Raw genomic sequence first — 26,824 nt, forward strand, 5'->3', positions numbered from 1 at the left:
AGGAAATCGCAAATAACACGCACAGCGCTTAAAACCTTACAGGGGATGTTACAAACAACATTCAGGTAGAGATTCATGTTAAAGCCCAATTGAATCTTCTTAAATTGTTACTATAATGCAGCCAGACTGCATATACAGTAATGAATATACCTTTTGTTGTGAGCTTCTTTTTTTTTTTAATCTGCAGAGTGCTGCCTTAGGGGTTAAAACACCCTGTGCTGACAGCACAATGAGAGGCAGACTACTGCTCTCACATAAAAGCAGTGGCCCAGGTCTCTTTCACACCTACCTGAACATTGCTCTAATCAACAGCTCTATTTAGGAAACAAGAATAATGTTGATTAGAACAGTTTTCATCGGGGCATGCTAGACTGCAGACCTAGTGTGCAAGTTGTGGACTGGTTCTTTATGTGCTGACAGCACAGGCGTTTTTAACCCTTGCGGCGGCACTTCAATGATAAAAAGGGGGCATATTTATTACTGCATAGCCAGCAAAATTTTAAGAGACTTCACTTTGGTTTTAAATTAAATTTAAAATTTGATTTATGTTTATGTAACCACATAATTTATAAAAAAATGAATAACCATTTTAGCTTGCCTACTTGCAGTGAAACCTGCTATGTAACACACAACAAAAAGAACATAGCCCAGATGCCAGGGTATGAAGCTACGTTGTTTTTGCAGCACGTGGCTCCGCATAAACTTACCATGGCAGGTCTTTTTGTCAGGAGAGAGTTTCAGAAGATGTGGACATGCACATGCGAATGTCTGGTTGTAGTTAATAAGGCACAAATGGCTGCAGGGCCCTCTTCCATCATTTTCCGCACATGGATTGGGAGCTGATCATTTAAAATAGAAGAAAAGTTTGTCAAATTTTCTGAAAAAAATGCTATAGGCCAAGGATAAAATCAAATCTGGAAAAACATCTATATGACCTCACAAGTAAAGCATACAAAATTCCTCATGTTGGAGCTGCTAGGAATTTTTCTCCACTAGATATCGTATCACATCAACTACCAACACTGAATCTGCCAGTGCAGAATGTTATTCATGGTAATTAATTTGAAGTCTGGGGTACAACCATCAGTGGGTTTATGTCACCCTTTCTTCAGAAAATTTAGAGGAACTTGAGCTGGGTGATTATTTATCCTTCTAGTCAAGTACCGTATCAGACACACAGCCTTAGCATACTGAAGTACAGGATAATGTAACATGTATTCTAAAAAGCAATGTATGAGTTTACCTAGTGGCTGTCGGGATGGATGATAAACCTGAAGATCAAAGGGCTGAGTGTTTGTGCGCTGTACAACTGTCACATTCTGGCCAGTCCATTTGTTTGCCTTTGCCAAGGTGTTGGTCCTCCAATCTGTCCAGTACACCTCTCCGCCATACAGTGTGACAGCAAAAGGATGTGACAGATACTCATGGCCTTTCAGTACTTCAATGTGTCCGCTGCCATCATACTTCGCTGAGTAAATTGCATCTGATCTGAGGAGTAAAAAGAGCTATAACATGTATCACGCTTAGAACACACAAATCAAGCTTTCATGTTCAACATTTCCCACAATAGTAAAATTCTTGAAAAACGGACATACATTTATCCAGCCATTCCTTTAAATATATGTTGCGGAAAAAATTACACAAATCATTCATTACATGAAAAACTGTGAATCTGACTGCTCCTGTATTGAATTGTAACTGTACTATCTGCCCTCATGTTGTAAAGCTCTGCGCAAACCGTTGGCGCTATAGAAATTCTGTATTATAATAATAATAATAATAATCTAAAAACATAGCCATTCAATATTAACGTAGACTATCCAAACTTTAATGATAACTTTTTTGAAAGTGTTGAGAGATTTGTGCCATACTAATATACACAAGGAAAAGCAAGATATTAAAAAAGTACACAAAAAATAAAGTGAACCTGTGGTCAGGCTACAGGCAGTCAAGTATTTAAACATTCTTAACAAGCAGTAAATAGGCTCTAAAGTGTATATATACTGAAAACGCAAGTTCTGAATGAAATCGGGAAATTTTAGAACCCTTGGAATGATATACTGCTATCCGGAGCTCTGTTTAAAGGTTTTGTCTCGCTACTAAAATTCTGCAATAGGAAAACAGACAATAAAATGCTAGCAGAGGTTCTAGCAGACCGGAAGTGAAGAAACTTCTCTAGCTAAGCCTCTGACTGCAGCCAAACCTGGTAGAGGTTTTATATATATATATATATATATATATATATATATATATATATATATATATATATATATATACACACACACACACACACACACACACACACTGTAACATTGGGGGTTCTTTAGCTTAGTATAGAGTCTACCAGTGAGCAGAGACCACACCAGATATGCCAATTTAAGGGCTTGTAGGCCCACTTTTATTAAAGAAAGACAATGTCAATCTAGAATTCCCACGCAGGGGTTTCAATTTCACAGCAGTAATAAATGAAAAATACCAAGCCACCTGGCTCTCTTTGGCAGCACTGCTGCTCAGGCTTATGCTTCAGCCAACTTGGCTCTATAATGGCGTTCCTGTACACCCTGTATCTCTGCACTCTTTTCCAGCTTCCTTGCTGTTCCAGCCCACAGGCTTGGACCCTCTGTCTGCTCTGACAAACAGAACTGTGCAGACATGCACACTTCTTCCTTGCTTGCCTGGACTCCTCGGGAGGGTGGATCCCAGAACCATGGTCAGGTGTCTACAAATAGCCTAGCACACACCTGACCAGTCAGTATGCTGGTGGGTCCGGATTTTGGGACTCACCAGCATACCGACCAGTCAGTATGCTGGTGAGTCTCAAAATCAGGACCCAGGACTGGGGTTTTCATCCCACCCAGATCGCTACGAAATCCCCGGGCTCCAGATCCCAAAACAGATTTTAGTAAATAATGAGGAAACTGAAAAGCCAGTTTTCTCCCAAATAAGCAAATAAACTGGAGCCCCTCAACCTGCCTGGTTGATAATCCTGCGTCCATAGACTGGTGGGGTACCACACTACCACAACACACACACTTTAAAACAGCCCTTGCTGACCTCTGTAGTTACAGGCACTGTAGAGCAATGAATCCCCAGAACCTACAACACAGGCACATAGGTAGTATGATTCTGGTCAGTTTCTTGTTGGTCAATTTTTTTGTTTCAGTCAAGTTACAGAAGTCAAAATATAAACAACTATTAAAAGGTTAGTTGAACAAGAACTTAAGATGGTCAGAAATCATAATGCAAAACTGATGAATACAGTATATGTTATTTCAACAGTTCTCAAAATCAAACCTAAAAATAGTGACATTCATGACTGACCTAAGCAAACAAGACCAAAGTCAAATGGAGTGAAGAGGTCAAGTATGGTAAGCTGGGCCATGCATCAGTGTCGGTCATAAGTAACTATCAGGAGGACTCAGTTTCTCATCAGCTTTAGCTTACTCTGCTTCCTTTTTCAATAGTGACTTGCAGCTTTCTAATGTAAACAAAGAGCAGATACTTGGAGGTGGAAACACCTGTCAGTTCACACTAAAGTGCTGCCCAGTCACTGCTGGGTGGAGGGACCAGGGGAAGCTAAAGCTGCTGAGAAACAGACTAGAACTGCCTACTATATCTTTGTTAAGAGCTTTGAGGATGAGCTCCTTCATAATTCCCTCTGCTATCCAAAAGGTGTAAAAATAGTTTTTTTTGGCTGGAGCTACACTTAAAAAAATGTACCTGTTCCGACTTACAAACAGATTCAACTTAAGAAGAAACCTACGGACCCTATCTTGTTTGTAACCGGGGACCCCCTGTACAGGATTAACAGTTTCTATGCTATATTGCACATTACGTATCCTGTCTATTACATAGCACCTATCCTATCCTGACTATTCTCCATCTCTGACACATATCCATGTGTAGCGCTGGTAGATTTACAATCTACCGCAGGTTAGGTAAATTTAGTAAATTGGGTGTTAGGAAGGTTAAAAGTTCGCTTCTGTTCCAGCTTGGCTGACGTAGTGTGTGCTTCCGTGCTGACCGGTGGGTGTCGCTGTTACCACTGGTCAGTGTTGGAAGGGCAACGTGTCGAAGTGTATAGATGCTCCTCTGTCTCGGAGAAAAGCTCGGTGGAAGTGGTCCTCCGAGTTGCATTCTGGGAAGAGGGTATTTATGGGACAGATGCCATGTTCTAGGGTTTTTTTTTTTTTACAGCCACCTGCTGGCCCTCCTGGCCAACAGGTATGCGTTAAGGAGCTACCTCGTGGTCCTCTGATCGGGAGGCCCGCGATACAGTGGTGCAGGGGTGGGTCCAGAGGCTTGTCTGGGGCCTACCACCGCGGCCGAGGAATGGTCCTGAGTTGTCGGTTGTGTGTGTCGAAGCTGGGCGGCCGAGGAGATCCCAGGGGAGGACCCGTCTTGGAGAGATCATGTAGCGTGCTGGTCTATAGAGGGGCCTGGTGACTCGGTCGAAGGACGTATCCAAAAGAAGTAACTATACAGCATGGTGTTGCCGGTTCGGCTTAAAGGTTCAGGCACTGTGACTGACTTTCACTGCAGAGAAAATCTGATACATCCTGTAGCAGAGGATCGTGCGGATTTACCCCCCAAATGAGTCTGTGGAAGAGACTTTTGATTCGTGCTGCGTACTGGCTGCTAGACCGGTGAGAGAGGCCTATCCAGACGAGCAAGGAGTGTGTCCCACAAGGGGAGCGCATTCCACCTAGTTATTTGAATTCTACCAGGACATTTGTCGCTAAGATTCTATAAGAAGATATTTGAGTTTCTCCTGAAAGTTTCCTTTTCCGCCTCTTTCCTGCTACTTCCTAAAGTTTGTTTGTTCAATAAAGCATTGAAAACGTACTCCAGTGTTGGTGCGTGTGTCGTCCAGAAGTAAACTCAACGGAACCCCTAGACCGGTGCCGGTGAAACCAAGGGAAGCAAGGCGAATGTAGCGCTGACAACTGTTGTTTCTAGCTCTATGTGTATTGTTCAGTACAATAGTTGTGTTAGTGCCATCTTGTGGATAATTGATAAAGTGCAATAAGTTTACGTCCCACGATTATGTAACACGGAAGTGATTCATTGTTTGATACAGTCTTTGGAACTGTAGCTCTGACCCACCCACAATGCTTCTGGACAAAGTCAGAACTGAACTGCATTGTGGGGGGATATAAAAGGGTAAGCGGCGGCCATTTTAGCTCTCTTGTGCCTGGGATGCGTGGCCTGTTAGCAGTACTCTGTGGGTGTGTGTGTGTCCCACAGGGTTGCGCCCTACTTGGCGAATGAGCAGAGCAGCTATAGTATCCTGCCATCGCATCGTAGTGAGCTGGACAAGAGATGGTATTGTTTCGGAAGACCCGTGGGGAGGTAAACGAGGACTTCCGGTTGTTTGTGACGGAACAGTGTGACGGCGTGGTGGTGTCTCTTTACGGAACTGAGAACTGCTGAACTGGAGACATCTACCTACCTGGATTCCATGTGGTGAGAGGGTTGTTACCCAGAAGTTTAATTGAGTATTAGACACACAACTTTAGAACTGTACAGAGTGTTGCTGGGACTGATTGTCCCACGGAACAAGTTAAGTCTGAGAGTATTACATCCAAATAGACTTCAGCGTTCAAGAGCGGATGTTAGATGTTCTGTTTCTTCATATAAAGACACCTAGTCACTCATTTGGATTACAATTGTTTTAGTGTGTTATACTACACTACATAGCACACAGGAGGAACCCTCTATACGGATTACAATTATAAAAGCTAGCAAAGACTGAAGACGTCTGGACTGCCTTTTTCATTGCAGGGCCCTGCATTTTAGTATAGTGACGTTAAGGTCTAGATTAAGGGGAGCACCCGGGTATAGATTCATACCAATATATATATTTCTGTGATTGTCATTGATTGTCATATCATTCCTTATACTATCGCACTACGTTGATGTGATAGTATATTTACTGAAATAACTCTTTATATAAATATATTACTTATAGAAAGAAAGAAGTTATTTTTGGTCATTATTGAAGTTTGTGTGCAGTGTTGTCATTTCTTCTACAGGTGGAGCTACCAGTACCCAGGTAGAGGTAATCCTAATTGTAAGTGTATATTGTGGGTTAAATGAACAATTTAAGAAGGGTGTAGAGCAAAGAGGACAGGCCCGCTTAAACCAGCAGCTCTACCGTGAGTATTGCTACACATGCGAAAGGGGGAAATTCTGATTATCTGAGATAACATTGTAAATGTCACATAAATGATAAATGGCGATAACTGCGGATAAATGATGCTTGCATACTAATGGATATTTGTATATCCGCCAAAGTGATAATTAAAATAACATGCAAGAAACCCATAATATAAAAGAAAATCTTAGCCAAAGTCAAAAGACCTTATGTCCTTTCCTATCCACCTTCTTCTAACCATCATCCTACATATCAGTAACAATAGCTACCATCCCGGGCCAAGACTTAGACATCCTCTTATTCCTACATTGGCTAGACAAGGCTAAAAGTAGTAAAAATAAATCAGAGCACAAGAAGAGGTGAATAACAGTTCACATATAGTTCTTTTCTAAATCATGAAGCAATAGTGTCAGGTGACTCCATCTTGTTACAAGTTAGCATTTCAACTCCATATTGTAACTAAAACAAGAACTGCCACAAAAGGCATCTACAGTAGATAATGCACTGGACTGCAAAGTCTAGTACACAGGTGCTCATATTAGAACTGTACATCAATAGAGGAGTCTTTTTACCTCCAATGTGGACAGAAATATTTTCTACAGATGTGGTTTTACAGAAAACTAGAAAAGATTTGAAAAAAAAAAATCAAAAGATCTACATTTGTAGATTAATATAATAATTTTACGATGGTCTTGATTAACTGGGGTTTACAAGTGGTTGTAAACCCCAGTCATGAAATCTGAACCTATATCTGTAGTATCTGTCGTTACTCTCTGGTCACTTCTGAAAAGTTTTCCTAATACATGAGATACATTTGTGACAGGGGAGGGAGCTCAGCACACAGCTTGTCTATTCACAATACAGCTATGTGTCTATGCTTCTTTTATGTGCTGTGTGTTGGGGGGGGGTGTCCCTTTCCTCCAATCAGCTCTCACACACTAATTGCAGCTCTCCGCCCCCTACACTGCGATACTGACATATGGAGAATGATTTTTTTACAATTCTGCACTTTTGAAGGGATGAAGAGAAGACTGCAGATAAACAAGTAAAACTTATGTAGGAGGATTTGTTTCATATCTGTGTATCATCTGAGGCTATTCGCTTCACTTGGTATATGAGAGGGTTTACAACCACTTTAAAAGTAAACAGTCTCTTCTAACATTATGTATATTACATTTTGGCCTATATCAGACATGATAAATGCCAAAGTTGTCATAAAATAATATTGTTTAGTCAAGTGTACATTACAGCAATCTAAAAGGTAAATATGTTTTCTGCTATGGGTTTTTCAAGCTTCACTGTACAAGTGAATGCTTGATAAGCATTTATGTTGTACCTGGCATCTATCCAAAGAATACGTTCTTCCATATAGTCAACAGTGAGGCCATTTGGCCAACCTCCTGACCCAGTCTCCTTATGTATTGTCCTCCGACCCTCCCCACTCATGGATGCAGCTTCAATACGTGGCATGTTGGAGTCCCAGTCAGTCCAGAAGAGGATTCTATAAACAGAAAAACAAGCAATTTAGTGAACTGATATTTCTAGATGCAGAATAGTCCTAAACAATCACCTGCTTGTAGAAATGACAAAACTGACTGACAGCAATTGTTAGCTGATCCGTCAGCTATTTTTCTCACTAGGAAAATATAAATGTATATCACCTTTCTCCTAGCTTGTGTTTTTTATTTTTATTTAAATGGATACTTTATTTTTTATTTAGCCTAATTAACTTTTTTTAAAACATTTTTTTTTTGTAAAGAATTAAGCATTTCTTGCATCTTTTCTGGACTCACTGGTCAGTCCTCTTTTCCTTTTACCTTTTTTCTCTTGAATCTGATTAACAGATTCTCATTGATAAAACTGTCAAGAGACTCTTAAAAATGAAGCATGGAGGTTTTAAATATACTATACTTGTATATATCCAATCCCACACTTTACCTTTTGAAACAATATATCATAATATACCAATTTGCAGAATGCTGCTTTCGGTAAACCTATTCATGCAGTGGGGTCTCCCCTCACTGCATGGGTAAAATGCTAATTTGGCTTGGATGGAGGTAGGGCGGGAGCTGGAGTGGGGCCTTAACATTATTTCTGCATGTGAGTTGACAGGTATGCCCAAACATAACATTTTGAATTACAAGAGTGAATCGACATGAAAAATGCCTTTTTTTATAAAAACATGATGAATATTCTGGCACTTAATAAAATAATCATATATGGTTCATTCATCACCATATGACCTTTTAGCAAAAAGGTAACAACCTAATTAGTAGTATCAATGATACCTTGTGTTAACTCCAAGGGTACTTTTTCTTCTTGCTTCCTAGACAAATAGATACATTGTTTGGCAGCTGCAGGTAAAAAATATCCTATAATGGTGGCCTGTCAGCCCACCAAGCAGCCAGATAATTATCAGTCTTGCAGAGGGTTTAGTGTTCAAGCTTTAACAATTAAAATATTTTATTATGATAGGTATAAGAATGTGCACCAATGTGCACCAGCTGTGCATACTATTTATTGGCTTTGATGTGCCCAGCACATGTTTAAGAATGGCAGCTTACTACTCTTTCCCTAGTGACTATACACGCAGAGGGAGGTCAACATGGATATGCTGGACTGGGTGGCACAAAGACACAAAAAACCCTTTTGATTTTATTGACCTTTAGACACACCTAAAATACCTCACAATCTATTCTGGATTTCCGCAGTGGTCAACAATGAGCCCTTACGCCTGCATCCAGCATATTGAATATCCTTGTGGTGGACACTAGAACACTAGTAAAGGCTTCCCGCCGGCAGAACACAATAGTGGTGTGGGAGGGATTCCCCCATCAAGAATGACTGTGTTGATGGGGAAAAAAGCAATTTTCTTTCTTGCAACCCATGGCTGTGGGAAAGAAAACTGCATTATCTATGGCCTGCTTTTCTCTATTCAAAATGACAAAAAAAAAAAAAGTTTTGCCTTTAGTGACACTTTAAAGTTCAAAATGCTTATCTCTGGACTAAACCAAAACTGTATAACAAAGGTTGTTCAGAGTTCCATCCAAATAGAACAGAAAAACATATTGTGCTTTCCTAAATCTGCTGAGCATTGCAAAATTAAGGCTGCACTTTGCAATTATTTTCCGTAAATGAACTTTTAAACAAAAGAAACTTGAACTTTGGCATCGCTCAGTCTTTTACTGGATTCACTTTTACAACCCGTAAGCAGAATGAATAAGCACCTATTAACCAATACATGACCTTGGCATGTACATTAAACTTTTATGTCCTTACCTGTAGTGAGGGTAGGTATTAAGTGAATTAAGCTGTAATTCTGTAATTGGTGAATTACACAGCATACTAAGTTTACATAATTTGCCATCTGTCCTTTATTTAAAGGTTTTTTTTTTTTTTAAATTATACACCATTTAAGCACAAATTCGATGGATCAAGTTGGCTTTCTTTTTTCTTGGATGGAGCCTTTCAAACCTATTCCAAGACTTTAAAACAATAAGACTTCTTTACTCACTGTAAAATATTTTTCTTGGACTCCATTGAGGGACACAAATTGGGTTTGGGTTATACTGCCGTCTGTAGGAGGATTGGACTAACAAAAAACTGTAGGCCAGCCCAGGATAACCTCTCCTACTACCAGCATGTTCAAAGTACTGAGAGCATGATCATAAACAGAGGGGTGGGACCTGTATCCCTCAGTGGGCTACAAAAAATATTTTATGGTGTATTCAAAAATCCCTTTTTCTCACCTATTAAGGGGAAACAGGAAATCTAAACCCTTCAGGACTTCTAAAAGCAGTCTAACAGAGGGGTGGGCAACACAGCTAACAACCGAAAACAGGCCCCAAAAATAGAAAATTGGGGACTGCCCACAGCACAAAATTGCAGCGTACATGAACTCATGCCTTATGCTGACATCAAATCAGGCTGCAATGTGCACCTGGTAGAAACTTAGAGAACATGTGAACAGAAGACCAGGGTACTAGTATAAAAATCTGTGAAACCATTGTTTAATCTTGAAAAGAAGCACACAGAGATATTGGATGATGATCTGTCTGCGTCACCCAGAGTAATTGAAATAAAAAGCCAGAAACTTTACAGGAACCATCCAGAATTAAAAAAAGGAATCCTTTTTCCTGAAAGAAGCAGTCTCTGAAAGATGAGACTTGCAAACAACAAACATCTAGACCATGGAGGGTAATCCTTTAGGTGAAGTGCGGCTAGACAGCAGGATGGACGAAAATGTCCTGGTTTAAGTCAGAAGCAGAAACTACCTTATGCAAGAAGGAAGTCCTGGGTCTTAACACCCCCTTACCCCCATGTAGAAGCAGAAATGCAGGATAAGGCAACCAGTTAAGAAACTTAGCTTGTACCATGCAGTTCTGTGCAGCACGATGAAAAAAAAAAAAAAAAGTAGGGAAGCCCATTGATATGAAGGGGGTGCTATAAAGGCAGAATACAACTTATACAGACTTCCAAGCCCTTTAACATCAAAGGAATCACAGACTCTGAGATATCCTTGTTTCTCAAAACCTGGGTTTCAACAGCCATGCCATTAATCTCAGTGACTGTGAAGCAGGATGACAAATAAGCCCTAGGGACAGAAGATACTGATGATCTGATAGAGCCCATAGAGCATCTTCCAATTGTATATGCCTGGAATGTACACAGCTAACAAGGCTGGAAGTTCTGCCCAGGGCAGAATCAGATCTACCTCTCTTGTCATGTCAAGACTTCTGGCTCCTCCCTGATAAGGTATGGCATGTTCGTGGAGCTGCCTGACTGGATCTGGATCAGATCACCCTCCATTATAATGGTCCAACACTACAGAGACAGCCAAACAGCCCAAAATTCCTGATGATGTTGGGGAGATGAGATTTCTTTGACAACCAAGTCCGCAGCACTGACAGGGTGCCAAGGACTCAGCCTGTCGATTGTGGGCAAATCAGGTACAGAATCTGCAAGAGGGCATGAGAACATATTTGTGACATCTGCAATCACAGTCATCAAATAACTAAATAATTAGGCTGAAAAAATCTTGTATCACTTTCACTACTGAAAGAAGAGTGGGCCCTGACACACTATGTATCAAAAGAGGTATCCTAGGACAAAACAGACTCTAAGATCAAAGGATAACATGATCCCAGGCTGCAGATATCTGCACCATCAGAAGGTGCATTGCAAGCAGCAATAGAATGTGAGCTGGGGACACCAGATACAGCAGAACTGTCCCTCCAATGCCTAGATTAAGACATGCTGGGGCTGTGTGGCAGAAAGCTCAGGGTAGGAGTCATTACCTCAGGTACTCCCTAAACTCACGACAGCTGTCAAAGGTGAGGGTCGGATGCTCTGAGATGACCAAAGTCATTGTAAGTGGGCAGCAGGAATAGACCAAAGACTGAAGAACAACATGGCTCTTTTCAAGCAGGAGCAGCAGTGGGGAGATGCTTCCTCAATGCTGTATAGCAGGGAAGAGTGTGGAGTGTGCATGACACTTCACCCAGTGGATGACCTAAGCGGTCAGTCCCACAAGGTTAACTTTCAAAATGGAAAGAATGGGAAATAAGGGCACCCAGCAAAGTGAGTCTTCAGAGAAAGGGCAAACACTAAGGTAATGCCAATAGCTCTGGACCTAGAAAGAACTCCACAGATAACTTTTACCCGAATATCAGAATCTGTAAAGCGCTCTATGAGGTATCCAGTGCTTGAAAGTCCTTTTCAACGCAATCCCTGCACGCTTAGTCAAGTGTGTTCGAAAAGTGATACTGCAAAAGCCAGGCTTGAGATGAAGAGACAAAGTTCCAGAAGCATGTAGAAAATAGTCTTGATTGAATAAAAAAAAAAAAAATAATATAGAAAAAAAAGGATGATGGAAGAAAGAAAAAAAGATGCTACCGAAAAATGAGGTATGCCAATAATAGGAAGGGTTTTTCTTTGCTGGCCTACAGTTTTTTGTTTGCCAGTGTCCAATCCTTCTGTAAACAGCAGTAAAACCCAAAGGTTTAAGAACTATTGTGTTCATTAATGGATGAGAAAGAAATCCATTTATTGCGGGGGAAAAATGTTTTTGTAGAAGGACCAGTAATTATGATACACTTTTTATAACAGGCTCCTAAAAAGTCTATCACACAGTGAAAAAAAATGTACAAACTATTTATAAAACCATGTAAAGCTGAGCATTTGTATTACAATTAATGTGGTAAATAAATGTTTTATTGTTACAGTTTGTAGGAACGTATCCCTTGTAGAGAGGCTGCCCCCAAACTGCAAGGATTAATAGCGAGTTTAGGTCTATGGAACTTGTTAAAGTACGTTTTTTTATCTGATCCTCCATTCTGCTAGAGTGGTCCTGCAGCCTTTTTTTCCCCCATACTCCAGCGGTGCGTAAATTGATGGTGCTATATAAGTACCTCTAATAAATAAATGAGGATTGTTTAATGAGCACAAATAGGTCTGTTATACAAAATAAGGAAGTTGTGCATGATGCATGCAGAGACTAGTGATGATGAAAGAGATCTATGCTTAAACATGGGTTTTGAAAGGGCTTTGTTTTAAAGCACAACTCCAGGAAACTTGAAAATGATCCCTTGCAGTGGGGCTGCACCCATACTGCAGGGGTTATTTGCTTGTTTACTCAAATAAGCAAATAACCTCTGCAGTATGGGTGCAGCCCAATTGCAAGGGATCATTGTCAAGTTTCCTGGAGTTGGGCTTTAATAGCTTGCCGACCAGCCGCCGCCGTTATATGGCGGCAGGTCGGCTCTCCTGCGCAAATAGCCGTGGGTGTACGGCGGCGCCCGCTGCATGAGCGTGCCCTCAGGTCAGGCGGACTCGATGTCCGCGGGCAACCCGTGATCGCTTATTACAGAGGCAGAACAGGAACTTCATTTGTAAACAAGGCGATTCCCCCCTTCTGACAGGTGATATGACAGAAATCTACTGTTCCCAGTGATTTCGGTCATGTCCCTGGAAGCCCTCCCCCCTACAGTGAAAACACACAAGAGGGAACACATTTAACCCCTTGATTGCCCCCTAGTGATAACCCCTTCCCTGCCAGTGCCATTTTCACAGTAATCAGTGGCTATTTATAGCACTGATCACTGTATAAATGTCAATGGTCCCAAAAGAGTGTCAAATGTGTCCGATCTATCCGCCGCAATGTCGCAGTCTCGCTAAAAACCGCAGATCGCCGCCATTACTAGTAAAAATAAATAATATTAAAAATGCTATAAATCTATCCCCTATTTGGTAGACGTGATAACTTTTGGACAAGCCAATCAATATACGCCTATTTTTTTTAACCAAAAATACGTAGAAGAAGGTGATCAGAGGTGATCAAAAACCACCGAAAGAAAGCTCTATTTGTGGGGAAAAAAGGATGTCAATTTTGTTTGGGTACAGCGTCACACAACCACACAGTTGTCAGTTAAAGCGATGCAGTGCCGTATCGCAAAAAATGGCCTGGTCATTAGGGGGCAAATCCTTCCGGGGCTGAAGTGGTTAAAACAAGGTCCTTTCACAGTCCATGTTTATTTAAGCATAGATCCCTTTCATCATCACTAATCTCTGCATGCATCATGCACAACTTCCTTGCTTTGTATAACATACCTATTTGTGCTCATAAAACAATCCTCATTTATTTCAGGTACTTATATAGCACCGTCAATTTACACAGTGCTTTACATGAACATTGTACACATCAGTCCCTTCCCTCAAAGAGCTTATAATCTAAGGTCCCTAACACATTCAGGCTAGGGCCAATTTAGACAGGAGTCAATTAACATAGCATGTCTTTGGAGTGTGGGAGGAAACTGAAGTACCCAGGAGGAAACCCATGCAGGCACAGGGAGAACATGCAAACTCCAGGCAAGTAGTATCGTGGTTGGGATTTGAACCAGCGATCCCTTTGCTGCTAGCTTCTTTTTCACACTGTGAAAAAATATTTTCTTGAACATATTACAATTATGTTTATGATTTAAAATTGAACAAATTGTGACTCAGGTGTAAATGTGCACATCTGACAGTGTAAGTCAGCCCCCCTATTTACCATGATTGTACAAAAAAAAGAAAAAGAAAACTTTACAAATACAAACCCATTTCGAGGATCCAAAGCAATGGCGCGAGGATGTTCAATGTCTCCAGCCAAAAGAGTTGTTCTCATAGTACCATTTAGCTTGGCCACTTCAATCTGATCTAGATTACTCTCTACCCAGTAAATATTCCCAGCAATCCAATCCACAGCCAGACCCTCAGGAGTTGCAAGGCCATACTGGATAATGACTTCAAAACTGGTGAGTGCTACAAAAGCAAAACATTGGCAGATGGTACATAATGATGCATATAGAACTACTGCAGCATAACATGTTCATTTAAGGAGGAACTCCACTAAGTGCTGTATCAATGCAATTCTTTATTGAGGGCTGGTTTTCACTAGATGCCGTCCAGTGCGTTTTTAATCTGCATCAAAAACGCATGCACAGTGTTTTCCATGTATTCCAATAGTCCTAGTTCACACCGGTGCAGTCAAAAAAAGTAGAACATTCTGTTTTTTTTCTGTATAGAACACATCAAAACACATTAAAAATGTAGCAGAATGCACATGTCTGAATTGAGATAAAGAAAAAGAGGGAAAAAAATTGTATCAAAAACGCACAGGAGTGCATCAAAACAGTGTATGCAGAAGCGCATCCGGAACACAGACACTGTGCTGTGAACCGGCCCTTGAGCTGAACTCCAGGACTTATCTGCATTGCATAATTGCATTGGAGCAGCTTGGTACAATGCAAGTATACATATCCCATATTGCAATAGTAAACACAATCTTCCAGATCCTGCTCAAGTTCTGTGCAAGCAAGCGAGCCGAGAAAAATTAAGTTTAATAGCCAGTGCGGCTCTTCTGCTTGATTCCGAGCATGCGTGGAACTTTGTGCATCGGAATTGTGTACACGCGATCAGAATTTACGACAACAGATTTTGTTGTCAGAAAATTTGAGATCTAAGTCTCAAATTTTGTGTGACGGAAATTCCAATGGAAAATGTCCGATGGAGCCTACACACGGTCGGAATTTCCGACAACAAGCTCCCATCGAACAATTTCTGTCAGAAAATCCGACCATGTGTACGGGGCATAAGTCTAATGCCCCGTACACACGGTCGGACTTTGTTCGGACATTCCGACAACAAAATCCTAGGATTTTTTCCGACGGATGTTGGCTCAAACTTGTCTTGCATACACACGGTCACACAAAGTTTTCGGAAAATCCGATCATTCTGAACGCGGTGACGTAAAACATGTACGTCGGGACTATAAACGGGGCAGTGGCCAATAGCTTTCATCTCTTTATTTATTCTGAGCATGCGTGGCACTTTGTCCGTCGGATTTGTGTACACACGATCGGAATTTCCGACAACGGATTTTGTTGTCGGAAAATTTTATATCCTGCTCTCAAACTTTGTTTGTCGGAAAATCTGATGGAAAATGTCCGATGGAGCCCACACACGGTCGGAATTTCCGACAACACGCTCCGATCGGACATTTTCCATTGGAAAATCCGACCGTGTGTACGGGGCATACCAGTCAGTTGACTCTTTGTAAACCATGCACTCCTAATTTAGCTGATATCTAAACAGCTCTCAAGGAGACCCTGTCACCAACTTAAAAAATGCAGGTAAAAACAAAGAAAATCACATGCTCACTTGCAATGTTTTTCCTTTGTATCATTTTTTTACTCACTTACAGCATACCTCTGAACTAGATAGAAAATTTGACTATTCAATTCCCTAGCACAGCCCCCTCCCACCTTCCATGCAATAGTCCTTTCCTTAGCTGCTTGTTTGTTCTCTATTATGTTGTTTTCAACTAATGTTGGGTGAATCTGGTTAATTGTATAAAATGTAAGAGAGATTTGAACAGCAAACAAGATTTGCCCAACAGATTTAAATTCTAACAAAATTTACCCATGAGCATCTGCATACAACATGATAAAACGATTCTCAAAATAATAAACATTACATTTGGATTAAATTTTTCTCCCATTAAATTTAAATTTAAGCAAGATTGCCCATTGGCCGCATCGCACATAGGATGAATACCCCAAAATGAATGCCATAAATATAGACAGGTGAATGTTCAGCAAACATTCGCTGAGCAAATGTGATAACAAATAGTTTATAAATAGACCTCCAATGACCTGTACATTCCCTGCAGGTTTTATGGCAGTCTGCTGTCCACACATTGGTGGGGGGGGAGGGGGGTCATAGAAAAATCCATATATTTCTATGAGAAAATCTCTTAGTTTCATACATGTACACAGGCAGAAAGTGAGAGGAGGACTTGGTGGAATTTTTTTAGTGTAGAACCTTCAGATCTCGGTGAATTGACAACCCTAAAACCACTCTACACCTTCATCCTAAAGCAGTGTGCCTTTTCGACAAAGCCAAATAAACTTTTAGTTTACTCCATTTTAGTTTTAACTTGCCATTTACTATTTTATAGAGGCAGTCTAAAAAAAAAACTGCCAAATCACTGGTGGCTCCAAAAGAAAAGTTCTCTCTAAACATCAATGTTCAACTCCGTTCTATGTCACCTTTCCTACCACCTAATTCTCCAACCTTCACAAAGTTTTCTGTGAAAAACATGGAGGTCAACAACAGTCTATCTACCTAGCCACATACCTTTCCCAAGTGCGTTGTAGGATAATACAAAACGCAACATAAGTGAACTCTGCAGTAGACCTACTTGTACAGGGCTAAGGAAGAATTAGCATTTTGTTTTCCCTGTACCCTCCTCCTTGTAATTGCCATCAGACTATAATTAGCATTAACAGCAAGCTCTGAATGCTAATTAACTCTGGTATCATGATGAATGTTTTCCGGCTAGGAAGGGTATCATTAAGCAGATCGTGATGTGCAATCCGGACCAGACAACACTCTAGGCAGTGCTGAATTGTGGTAATAGACTGTGATACTTAATTATCACTGCTGAGTAACTTTTAAACAGTCCTCCTATGTGTAACCCCCAATTTTACCTAATACAGCCTGGCTGGAGATTCTGCTATACGCTAAATGCACAAATAGTATGTGTACAATATGTGTAGTAGCAGTCATGGCTAAGGCACTGGTAATGGACTCCCACTTTACCAATTTCTAGTTGTGAATATATGAGGTAATGATGTGAATTTATTCTATGCAAAACACATTTTGAAACTCTGTAGCAAATCATGTGAAATTTGAACACAGAATACTTCCAATTTTTTCAAGTGACCAGACCACTGGAAATTGATACAAAATATGTCTTTCAACTGGAACTAAATGGGGTTTGATACATTTTTCATGGGTGTTTTAATAATTTGGTTACTTGAAACCAAGAAAAGACAGACACCATGAGTATTTAAAGTAGAACTATAGGCAAAACTTTTTTTTTTTTCATTTTGGACAAAGTAGGGTAGGGATATAATCCCCGTCAGATTGATTTTTTTACCATCCGTGTCCCATTGCAGAGATTTCCCTTTACTTCTTGTCCCATAGCCAAACAGGCAAAATTCTTTGGGGACCTCACAAGTCAACTAGTGTCCCCAATGATTACTTTTCTGGGTATAACCCAACATTTTTAATTTTCTTTCACTTTCAATGATAATGGTAAACAGAACAAATAGAGTGGGTGAATCTCACTAGCGGGGGCACAGACAACAATAAAAACAGACGTGTTCTAATCCCTCTCCACTCTATCAAAGACTTTAAAAAAAAGTTTTGCCTTTAGTTGTACTTTAAATAAAAATCTAAAGAAAAGTTTTCAAATTTGTCATGCGCATGGCAAGCATTAGGCTTTGCCATTTGTATTTTACAGAACATTTAGACATTGGAATTACAGTGGGGAAAATAATTATTTGATTACCTGCAGATTTTGTCTATAATTTTTTATCATAGATGTATTTTAAACGATGGAGACAGAATATCAACCAAAAATCCAGAAAAAAACACGATACAAATGTTTTAAATTGAGTTGCAGTTCAGTGAGTAAAATAAGTATTTGATCCCTAAGCAAAATATGACTTAGTATTTAGTGGAGAAACCCTTGTTGGCGAGCACAGAGGTAAGACGTTTCTTGTAGTTGGTTACCAGGTTTGCACACATCTCAGGAGAGATTTTGGTCCACTCTTCTTTACAGATCTTCTCTAAATCCTTAAGGTTTCTTGGCTGTCGCTTGGCAACTAGAAGTTCCAGCTCCCTTCATAAATTTTCTATAGGATAATGTCTGGAGACTACCTAGGCCACACCATGAACTTAATGTGCTTCTTCTTGAGCCACTCCTTTGTTGCCTTGGTGTTATGTTTTGGGTCATTGTCATGCTGGAAGACCCATCCATGCCCCACATTTAGTTTTTTGGCTGAGGGAAGAAGGTTCTCATCCAAGATTTTACAATATATGGCCTCGTCCATTGGCCCCTCAATGTGGCAAAGTCAGCCTGTACCTTTAGCAGAGAAGCAGCCCCACCTCCGTGCTTGACTGTAGGGATGGTGTTCTTAGAGTTATAGTCAGCATTTTTCTTCCTCCAAACAGAGCAAGTCGAGTTAATACCAAAGAGCTCAATTTTGGTCTCATCTGACCACAGTACTTTCTCCCAATCCTTCTCTGAATTGTTTAGGTGTTCACTGGCAAACTTCGGGCCTGTACATGTGCCTTCTTGAGGAGGGGGACCTTGCGGGCGCTGCAGGATTTCAATTCATGGCGGCGTATTGTGTTACCAATGGTTTGTTTTTTTGACTGTGGTCCCAACTGCCTTGAAATCATTCACAAGATTCCCTCACCACACCCCCCCGTGTAGTTCTGGGCTGATCCCTCACTTTTTTTATGATCATCCTTACCCCATGAGGCGATATCTTGCATGGAGCTCCAGATTGAGGGCGATTGATGGTTATTTTGTATTTCTTCCATTTGCGAATAATTGCTCCAACCATGGCGAGGTTTAAATAGAAGAAAGATTCGGTGGACAGGTGTTTTTTTCTGAATTTTTGGTTGATATTTTGCCTCTGAAATATAATTATAATTATACACCCCCCCCCCGTTTTGTGGGAGACTTATGGCCATGTATGTGCAAGATGTACTATGTTAATTTGTTGATATGTTATATGCTAATATTCTCTCTTTCTTTTCTGTACACACCTAAGGTTGAGCGAATCATGCTCCTTTATACTTAATAATTAAGCCCTTACGACCTGTTTCCTGATGAAGCCACTTCGGCGAAACATGTTGAAACATTGGGACGTGACACCATTCTGTATGTGATTACAGTATTTAATTGTCAGTGATAGGAAGTGTGTGTATACCTATGACTGTGATTAAACTGTACTCCTTTTTTTAATGTTTTCTTAAATAAATAATTTATACATTTTTATATTAAACTTGAGTGATCTTCTATGTGATGTACCTTTAAAGTCCCATATCTCCAATCTGTCTTATGAATTTTAGGGATGTTGGTACCATATTATTTTTGTTTTGTTTGGAGCTGACCTCTGCCCACATTTTTTGACCACAATTATAGACCTTCATTGCTTTGTAAGTGGGCAAACTTACACAGTCTGCAGGGGAACAAATATTTATTTTGCCCACTGCGTATCCCAGTAAAAAATGAAAAAAAACAGATCTGCAACAACCTATAGTACTTGATCCTTTTCTTTAATCTTTTGGAGATTTTGCTCTAGCTGTAACTAATTTTTTGGCATGAAAAAAAGCATTTCTTAGTTTCTACCTGATGATGCTGAAACTGGCAATTGCATTCCAGTCACCTTTTATTTCCCAAGTGCTAAGAGAGTCTGCCTGCTATAAATCAAATGCTCATCCCAGCAGAAAACACACTGAAAAAATAGCCAATTGAGCAGAATTATATTTCTTGGGAAAACAAAGTGAATGCCTCCACTAGCTGCAAAGAAACAAAATAATGTTTTTGGATGCAGACTGCCACAGAAAGTTATTCTTTAATACTCTAAAAGCTTGTGTAACAACTGCATATATTATATACAGTAAAATTTAGAGACAATGAATCACTGCACTTTTAACTTTGCTCTCTGTTTAATGAAATACCCATGGATACTTTTCTATGTAGCAGATACTCAATTTGGTGTACAAAATGCTATTAACTGCATTATGATGCAAGTATGCTATATCACACTTACCTCCACTTTCAGACAGCTTCCCACGATATATTTTGTCCTCAACCACATCTGTCCAGTAGAGGGTGCTCTGGTTCAAATGGAAATCCAAAGCAATTGTGTTCCTCAGTCCTGGTACAAGAACACTGTAATCACCTTTATTTAAATCTATTCGGCGAATTTCATGGCGGTTTGAAAATATGATGAAAGGTTTAAAGGGATCTAAAATGCAGAAGAATAAAATAAAAATTAATATTCCTTTTTACATATGTTACTCCACACCAGCAGGGTTGAGCCTTAGACAACAAGGAGACAGTACCAAGGCTCTTATAAACAGAGATCAATTTTTTTTTTTTATCTTTTGATTTTGTTTTCTTATAAATAGGATTTCAAGAACTTTCCTGTGTTGGATTAGTTGACTCTAGAATAATGTGCCCAGTATTATTAGAAATATTTGAACTAGCTCCTTTGAAACCTGCTTAATACTTGTGATTTGTCAACAAAATTATGAAACCCTCTATTACAGCCTTAGCATTTTCTTCCAAAGGCTCAGTACACTGAACAGCGATATTTCAGATTCTTATGCTCTAAGTACCCTCTTGGATTTTTACAGGGAGAGACTTTAATGGTGGGATCGCTCTCTACCATTGAATCTGGCTTTTTTTTCCATTCCTGCTAAATGCTCCATGTTACAAAGTAAATGAAATACCTAGCAGAGAGTTGGAATTGTAGATGTGCAAACTTTACTACAGAAGTTCCTCAAAACCATCAGTTGGTTTAACACTCAAACATTTACTGAGACCAGAAACATTAGATTTGGGGTTTCATTTATATATAAAGTAAATTAAAAAGTGGTATTAAACACCAAAACAAAACATTATTAAATTGCAGATCACCAATTCTTAGATGTGGTGGATGCTTTTGTTTTTTTAAGGCTTTTTTCCTTTATTTTCAGCTGGTGACCCATCCAGGGTCCCTGCTATTTTTCAACTTCCATTAACAGACCAAGCTGTCCAGACAAAGTAGCAGTTAGGCCCCATTCACATCTAGTGACGCAACAGTGCCGAATTTTTCATGCTTTTTTTTGCAGGATTTTTCTCCTGCCTTTTTTGTAACAAAACCGTTCATTTGAACGGGCTGCCCTCCGCTCCAAAGACCGCCAAAGCAGCTGCTGTATCCTTTTTTGGAGCCTATTTTGTATTTTTTTTGGTTAACAAAACGCCTGTTTTTGTTGCATTTGGAGTGCTATTAAGAATTAATGACACTCAAATGCGAATTGCGCACTGTGAGGCAATTGTAGCATGGTCTGTGATCACAGGCAGAATTGCGCTATTCTGCCTGTGATTCTGAGACTCTCAAATGTGAACGGGGCCTTAGAGAATTAGGCTAAAACATTTAACACTGACAAGCTTGCTTACAATGATCAGCTTTTATTAATCTATGTAAAACCTTTATCCCAAAAGAAACAAACTGTTGTTGTAACTGTTTAAAAAGTGTTAGTAGTTGGTGTTCAGTTTCTGTTTGTTACCAAGTCCATCTAAATCTGCTAGTCTAACACTACCCTCCTATTAAACTGACAATGCTGCCATCCAAAGGTGTCAGCTTTACTACTTCATCCAGAATGCACACACCCTGTGACAGGAAGTGTTACTTGCTGGATCATCAGGTGAAACAAAGAAAAAAAAAAATCATAAAAAAGAAAACTAATGCAGTCACCACATCTAAGGACAAGTAAGCTGCAATATATATAACTTTTTTTGTTTTGGGGTTTAACAACGCTTTAAATTACATTTGGGTGTTTAACATATCTAAAAACCAAAGCTTGTTTTTCCTGTTTTGGATAGAGTGGGAAATTCACAAAATGCCCCCATCGGCAGATTTCGCTTCATTCCCTGTTCTAGTGACCATATTAGTATTTAGATTTTTCAGCAATTGCTGTCTAGTAATATGGTCACCAGGACAATAAGAAAGGGTTACTCTCTCTAAAAAGTACACTTTAGGAAGTTTTAGTAAATAAGTTTAAATAGTTTTATATCTTAGATCTTATGAGAAATGTTTGAAATCACCTCCTTCATATGAAGCAATTCTTAAGACTGTAAGGCAGTGTCAGATATTACTTATTTTTAAGCACCGTACAACTGTTCCCAGAACAAGCATGTATCCTAGAGGCATAACCATAAAGGAAAAATAAGATTGTAGAAGTTAAAAGGTATATGAAAAATTATTGGAATTTCACCAAGTCATCTTGGACATTTACAGCAACATAAAGTGAAAACAGTGCAGCACTAAGAATCAAATGTTGAGCATTGACTTATCAACATACTGTGATATACAAAATTAATTGTGATCAGCATATACAAAAAAACTCTAACACCATCAACTGATTGATAGTGTCTCTGAAGTGCACTGTGCAAATTGTAAATCAACATTGGTAGTATAGTCCATTGATGATTAAAACATGAATCCATTAGTATCTATTGATGGGAAGGAATCCAAAAGTGTAGGACTAAAGGAGTCACAGCCATGTGTGCATCCAGCACCCAGGGGAGAAGATTAAATACGCTTACCAGAAGGTAGCATCAATCAGGCATGCGATATCAAAGCTCTGAATAGCGAGTGGTGCAATTCCTCCTCCTCAGCTGAGCCAACCTTGACCCGGCATGTGAGAATATGGATCAGGATGGCAATGTCCCAGATGGTAAAAAACCTCTTTCCACCACAGAATCGTTTGGGTTTATTTGGAATAAAAAGTCTTTACATACAATACATCTTGGAATCTATGTAAAGCCTTTTTATTCCAAATAAACCCGTAACCATACGGTTTTTCACTATGTGGAGGCTTTCTGTTTTTTGTATGGATGCTGTTAACCATAAATCTATCAAAGGGTTCTGTGGTTTGGAAGGAGTTTTTTTTACCATCTGGGACATTGCCATCCTGATCCATATACTCACATGCTGGGTTGAGGTTGCCTTCCATGGGATTCCTTCCCATCAATAGATACTAATGGATTAATTTTTTAATCACCAATGGGACTATACTACCAATGTTGATTTGTGATTTGCAATTTGCACTTTATTTAGAGACACTATCAGATGATGGTGTTAGAGTTTTTTTGTATATGCTAATCACAATTTATTTTGTATATCACAGTATGTTGATATGTCAATACACAACATTTGATTCTTAGCGCTGCACTGTTTTCACTTTATTCATTTACACAATTTTGGTTAAGATTGTAGTGCTGGCTGCTATTGTTTATTTATGTGTATAGCGCAGTATTTTTATATTAATTCCATTTACAGCAACATGCTCACTTCCAGCAACATTGTTCAGTTACCGTCTGACATAAGACCCCCTATGTTAAACAAAGCACCAGTACCAGTACAAGCGAACATAAATTAGGTTTAACGATCACATAATAATTCAATGCCGCTGAATCAAAACAGGATGGGCACTGGCTGCACTAAAGTAAAGCCAGCTGAGTTCTATGGAAAATATCTATGTTATGTAGAAGTGGAGCCGGAATAAAGTAAAAAAACATTCATATTGGCATTCATAGATCTCCGCAGTGCTTTGAAAGATCATAAGAGCATTCCAGATGCTTAATCATCTTCCAAAAGCAATAGTCCCAATACAATGATGGTCATCTTCTCGTGGCAAACTCTGTTTCGCAAGGCACATAAACAGAAGACATGAATAGGCGGGTATAAGGACCTTACCAAATATGTAGATGAAGTTATGACTTAAAGCTTTAGCAGAAGGAAGAACTGAGGTGCTAAAAGGGTTATACAGGCACAGACTGAATGCAAAAAAGAAAAAAAAGTGCTTTGCACATCTTCTGAAAACCCTGATCTTGGCATCCATTCCCCAGCACAATGGGGCTATTATAAGGGCTTGTTAATATGCTGACTGCGCCTCTCTGAGGACGACAAGAACTGGATGAATGTCTGTGTCACTGTTTCCTTTGGCACACGTCTGGAGCACACTGAACTCATTTGGATAGTACCAGCACTCCCAGGTCAATGGATAAACAAAGATTCCCCCCATGTATAGAAACTGTATTAGAGCTTCAAACTGGGTCATTGCTTCTGTGGAAAATGTAATGGCAACAAATTGCTATACCATGATGAGAAACGACAAAAATATGAACCAAGGTTGGGTCTGTTTACCCTCTACTGGTGAAAATTCCTAAGTAGAAGCCCACAAAACTGGATAGTTTGGCTTTCTAAAAAGGTCACCAACACATAAAATGAACAGCTGCAGTCGATTGTTTTGTACTTTGAGCCAATGTCTATAAAAACAACTCCTTGGATCTACCATCCTGAGTGTAATAATGTTAAACTTCCCAATTCCATAAATGTGTAAACACTGCAGATCCAAGCCAAAGAGTTACTGCATATGCCAACGTGTAATTGTAACATTAAATAAAAAAAAAAAAAAGATAATGGTGAAATTTATTTTGATACAATATGAGATGCCTCAGATATTGTCTCACCTTTTACAGTGAGGCACACTAGACTTTTGCCTATAGTAGCATATTTAACAAGGACAACATAAATATAGTTCATAGAAACATGAAAAAATTACGGTAGAAGACCAAGTGGTCTATTGAGTGTATTCCTTTTTTGGGATTTTTTTTTTTCCTTTTGTCCAAGTAGAGATCTAGGTTTGTCCCAAGCATGTTTGGATTTACTTACTGTTGATTGACTCACTAGGGTTGATTTGACTAAAGGCAAATAGGTTGTCCACTTTGAAAATTTTTTTATTTTTCAGAGCATAGCGAATGAGGTGAGGCTCTGCTGACTTCCATCACCCAGTCATGTGCAAGCAAAAATACTACTTTTTTTTATCTGCCTTGAATGTGATTGGCTATTGTTGCAAAGTGAAATTTAATTACATTCACTAAGCTCTAAGGATAAATTTCCTTGAAAAATACAACTTTCCTATTCAAAGTGCACAGCCTATTTGCCTGTGGTAAATCAACCCCTCATTCTCTGCTGAAAATCTGCTCATATTAAAAATACTGTGCTTCTGAACTTTATTCATGTCCTTAAAGTACTTAAAAGAGATGTATGGTGTTAAATTATTTTTTTTATCATACTTACCTACGTGGATGCAGCATCGGTCTGATGCTGCATCTGTCCCCCGGCACCTCTAACACTGAGAACCAAGAGATCAAACACCGCCGATCGCTCGGTTTTAACAGTTCGGTGAACAGAGAACCGCTCTCTGCTCTGCCCCCCCCCCCACGCTCACTGGAGCGCTAGGCTTTGGAGGGGGCGGGAGCATCCGACTCAGGCTCTCAATGGCTCCCTGAGAGGCTGAGCCAGGTGCAGGTCCAGGGATCTGGGCGGATCCTGACTCTATGGTCGTGATGATGCCTGAGCCTGGACAGACTCTGTGACTGTGACTCTTCTGCCCGCTCTCTGCTAAAAACAAATCACAGGAGTGCAAAACGAACTACACTCCTGTGATCCACATGAGAAGTACAGCCAAACAAGCATTGGCTGTACTCCTTCTTTAAAGGCTTTAAAGGTTTCAGACTTCTCCCCCATTTCCTCAAGGCTGTGCTTATTACGTTCCTGCAGTCTTTCCTGATACGTTTTTTCCTCAGATCTTCACGGGTCTTTTTTTTTTTTTTTTTTTTTTCTATCCCTCTCTGAACTTGTACTAAATTATCAATGTCTTCCTCAAAGTAAGGGCCCCAGAACAAGACACAGTATTCCACATGAGGCCCAACTAAAACATTATGTAAGGGGAATTAGAATTTTCTTCCTTCTCCTGGTGACCATTGTAGTGATGCACCCAGAATTCTATTCACTTTTTCCACTGCTAAGCCACACTGTTTGCTCATTTTGCAATCATCTGAAATAAGCACCCCCCAAATATTTTTCCCCTGTAGCTCTATTTCCCCCAATATTGTACTCTGTCAGAGAACTATTTTTCTCTAAATGCATTATTTTGCATTTAGAAATGTACAACTGCAGTTTCCACTGGTTTTATGTTCCATGCTACAAACACCTCCATGAATACCAGTGCTATTGCACACCTCAGCAAAAAAAAAAAAAAGTAACATACCATGCCCACCAAACCCTTAGCTACTGTATATCACTTAAAAATAGATCAGGACCAGTGCCCACAGATGAAGGTGACATACTTGCACAAAAACACAAGAGACATTTGCCTTTTTGATCATTATTCAACATAAATATCAATGGATGTAATGGTGTACTATAGTAAAACAAGTACATCCTTGGGGATGAGAAATTAGGACTTCCTGTAGGCATTTTGTAAAACTGTTCACCAGTCTCTGGCATCTGGTCACATTTTTTTGAACACTTCATGCAAAGTTTATGGGTTTCCAAGAATGAACTGCCTGTTTCAAAATCATCTACAAAATTTCAAAGGGTATTAAATTGGGGCTTTAAGTAGGGCAAATTATAACCCTCTATTCTTTCTTAGCCATTCTCTGGTAGATTTGTTAGTGTGTTTTCGGTCTATTATCACATTGAAAGACTT

General features: G+C 39.6%; 1 protein-coding gene across 1 annotated transcript in view; it reads right to left on the reverse strand.

Annotated features, from left to right (window-relative positions):
• Positions 1–26,824, reverse strand: part of LRP1 (LDL receptor related protein 1) — a 523,305-nt gene that overhangs the window by 173,945 nt on the left and 322,536 nt on the right. The window contains exons 24-28 of the mRNA XM_073613827.1: positions 20,329–20,526; positions 14,251–14,455; positions 7,494–7,658; positions 1,244–1,488; positions 708–839 (exon numbers count right to left, since the gene is read on the reverse strand). Coding sequence (XP_073469928.1) covers positions 708–839; positions 1,244–1,488; positions 7,494–7,658; positions 14,251–14,455; positions 20,329–20,526 — 945 coding nt within the window. The remainder of the gene's footprint in view (positions 1–707; positions 840–1,243; positions 1,489–7,493; positions 7,659–14,250; positions 14,456–20,328; positions 20,527–26,824) is intronic.

This window comes from Aquarana catesbeiana, linkage group LG02, assembly GCF_042186555.1.
Source record: "Aquarana catesbeiana isolate 2022-GZ linkage group LG02, ASM4218655v1, whole genome shotgun sequence".
NCBI classification, from domain to species: Eukaryota; Metazoa; Chordata; class Amphibia; order Anura; family Ranidae; genus Aquarana; species Aquarana catesbeiana.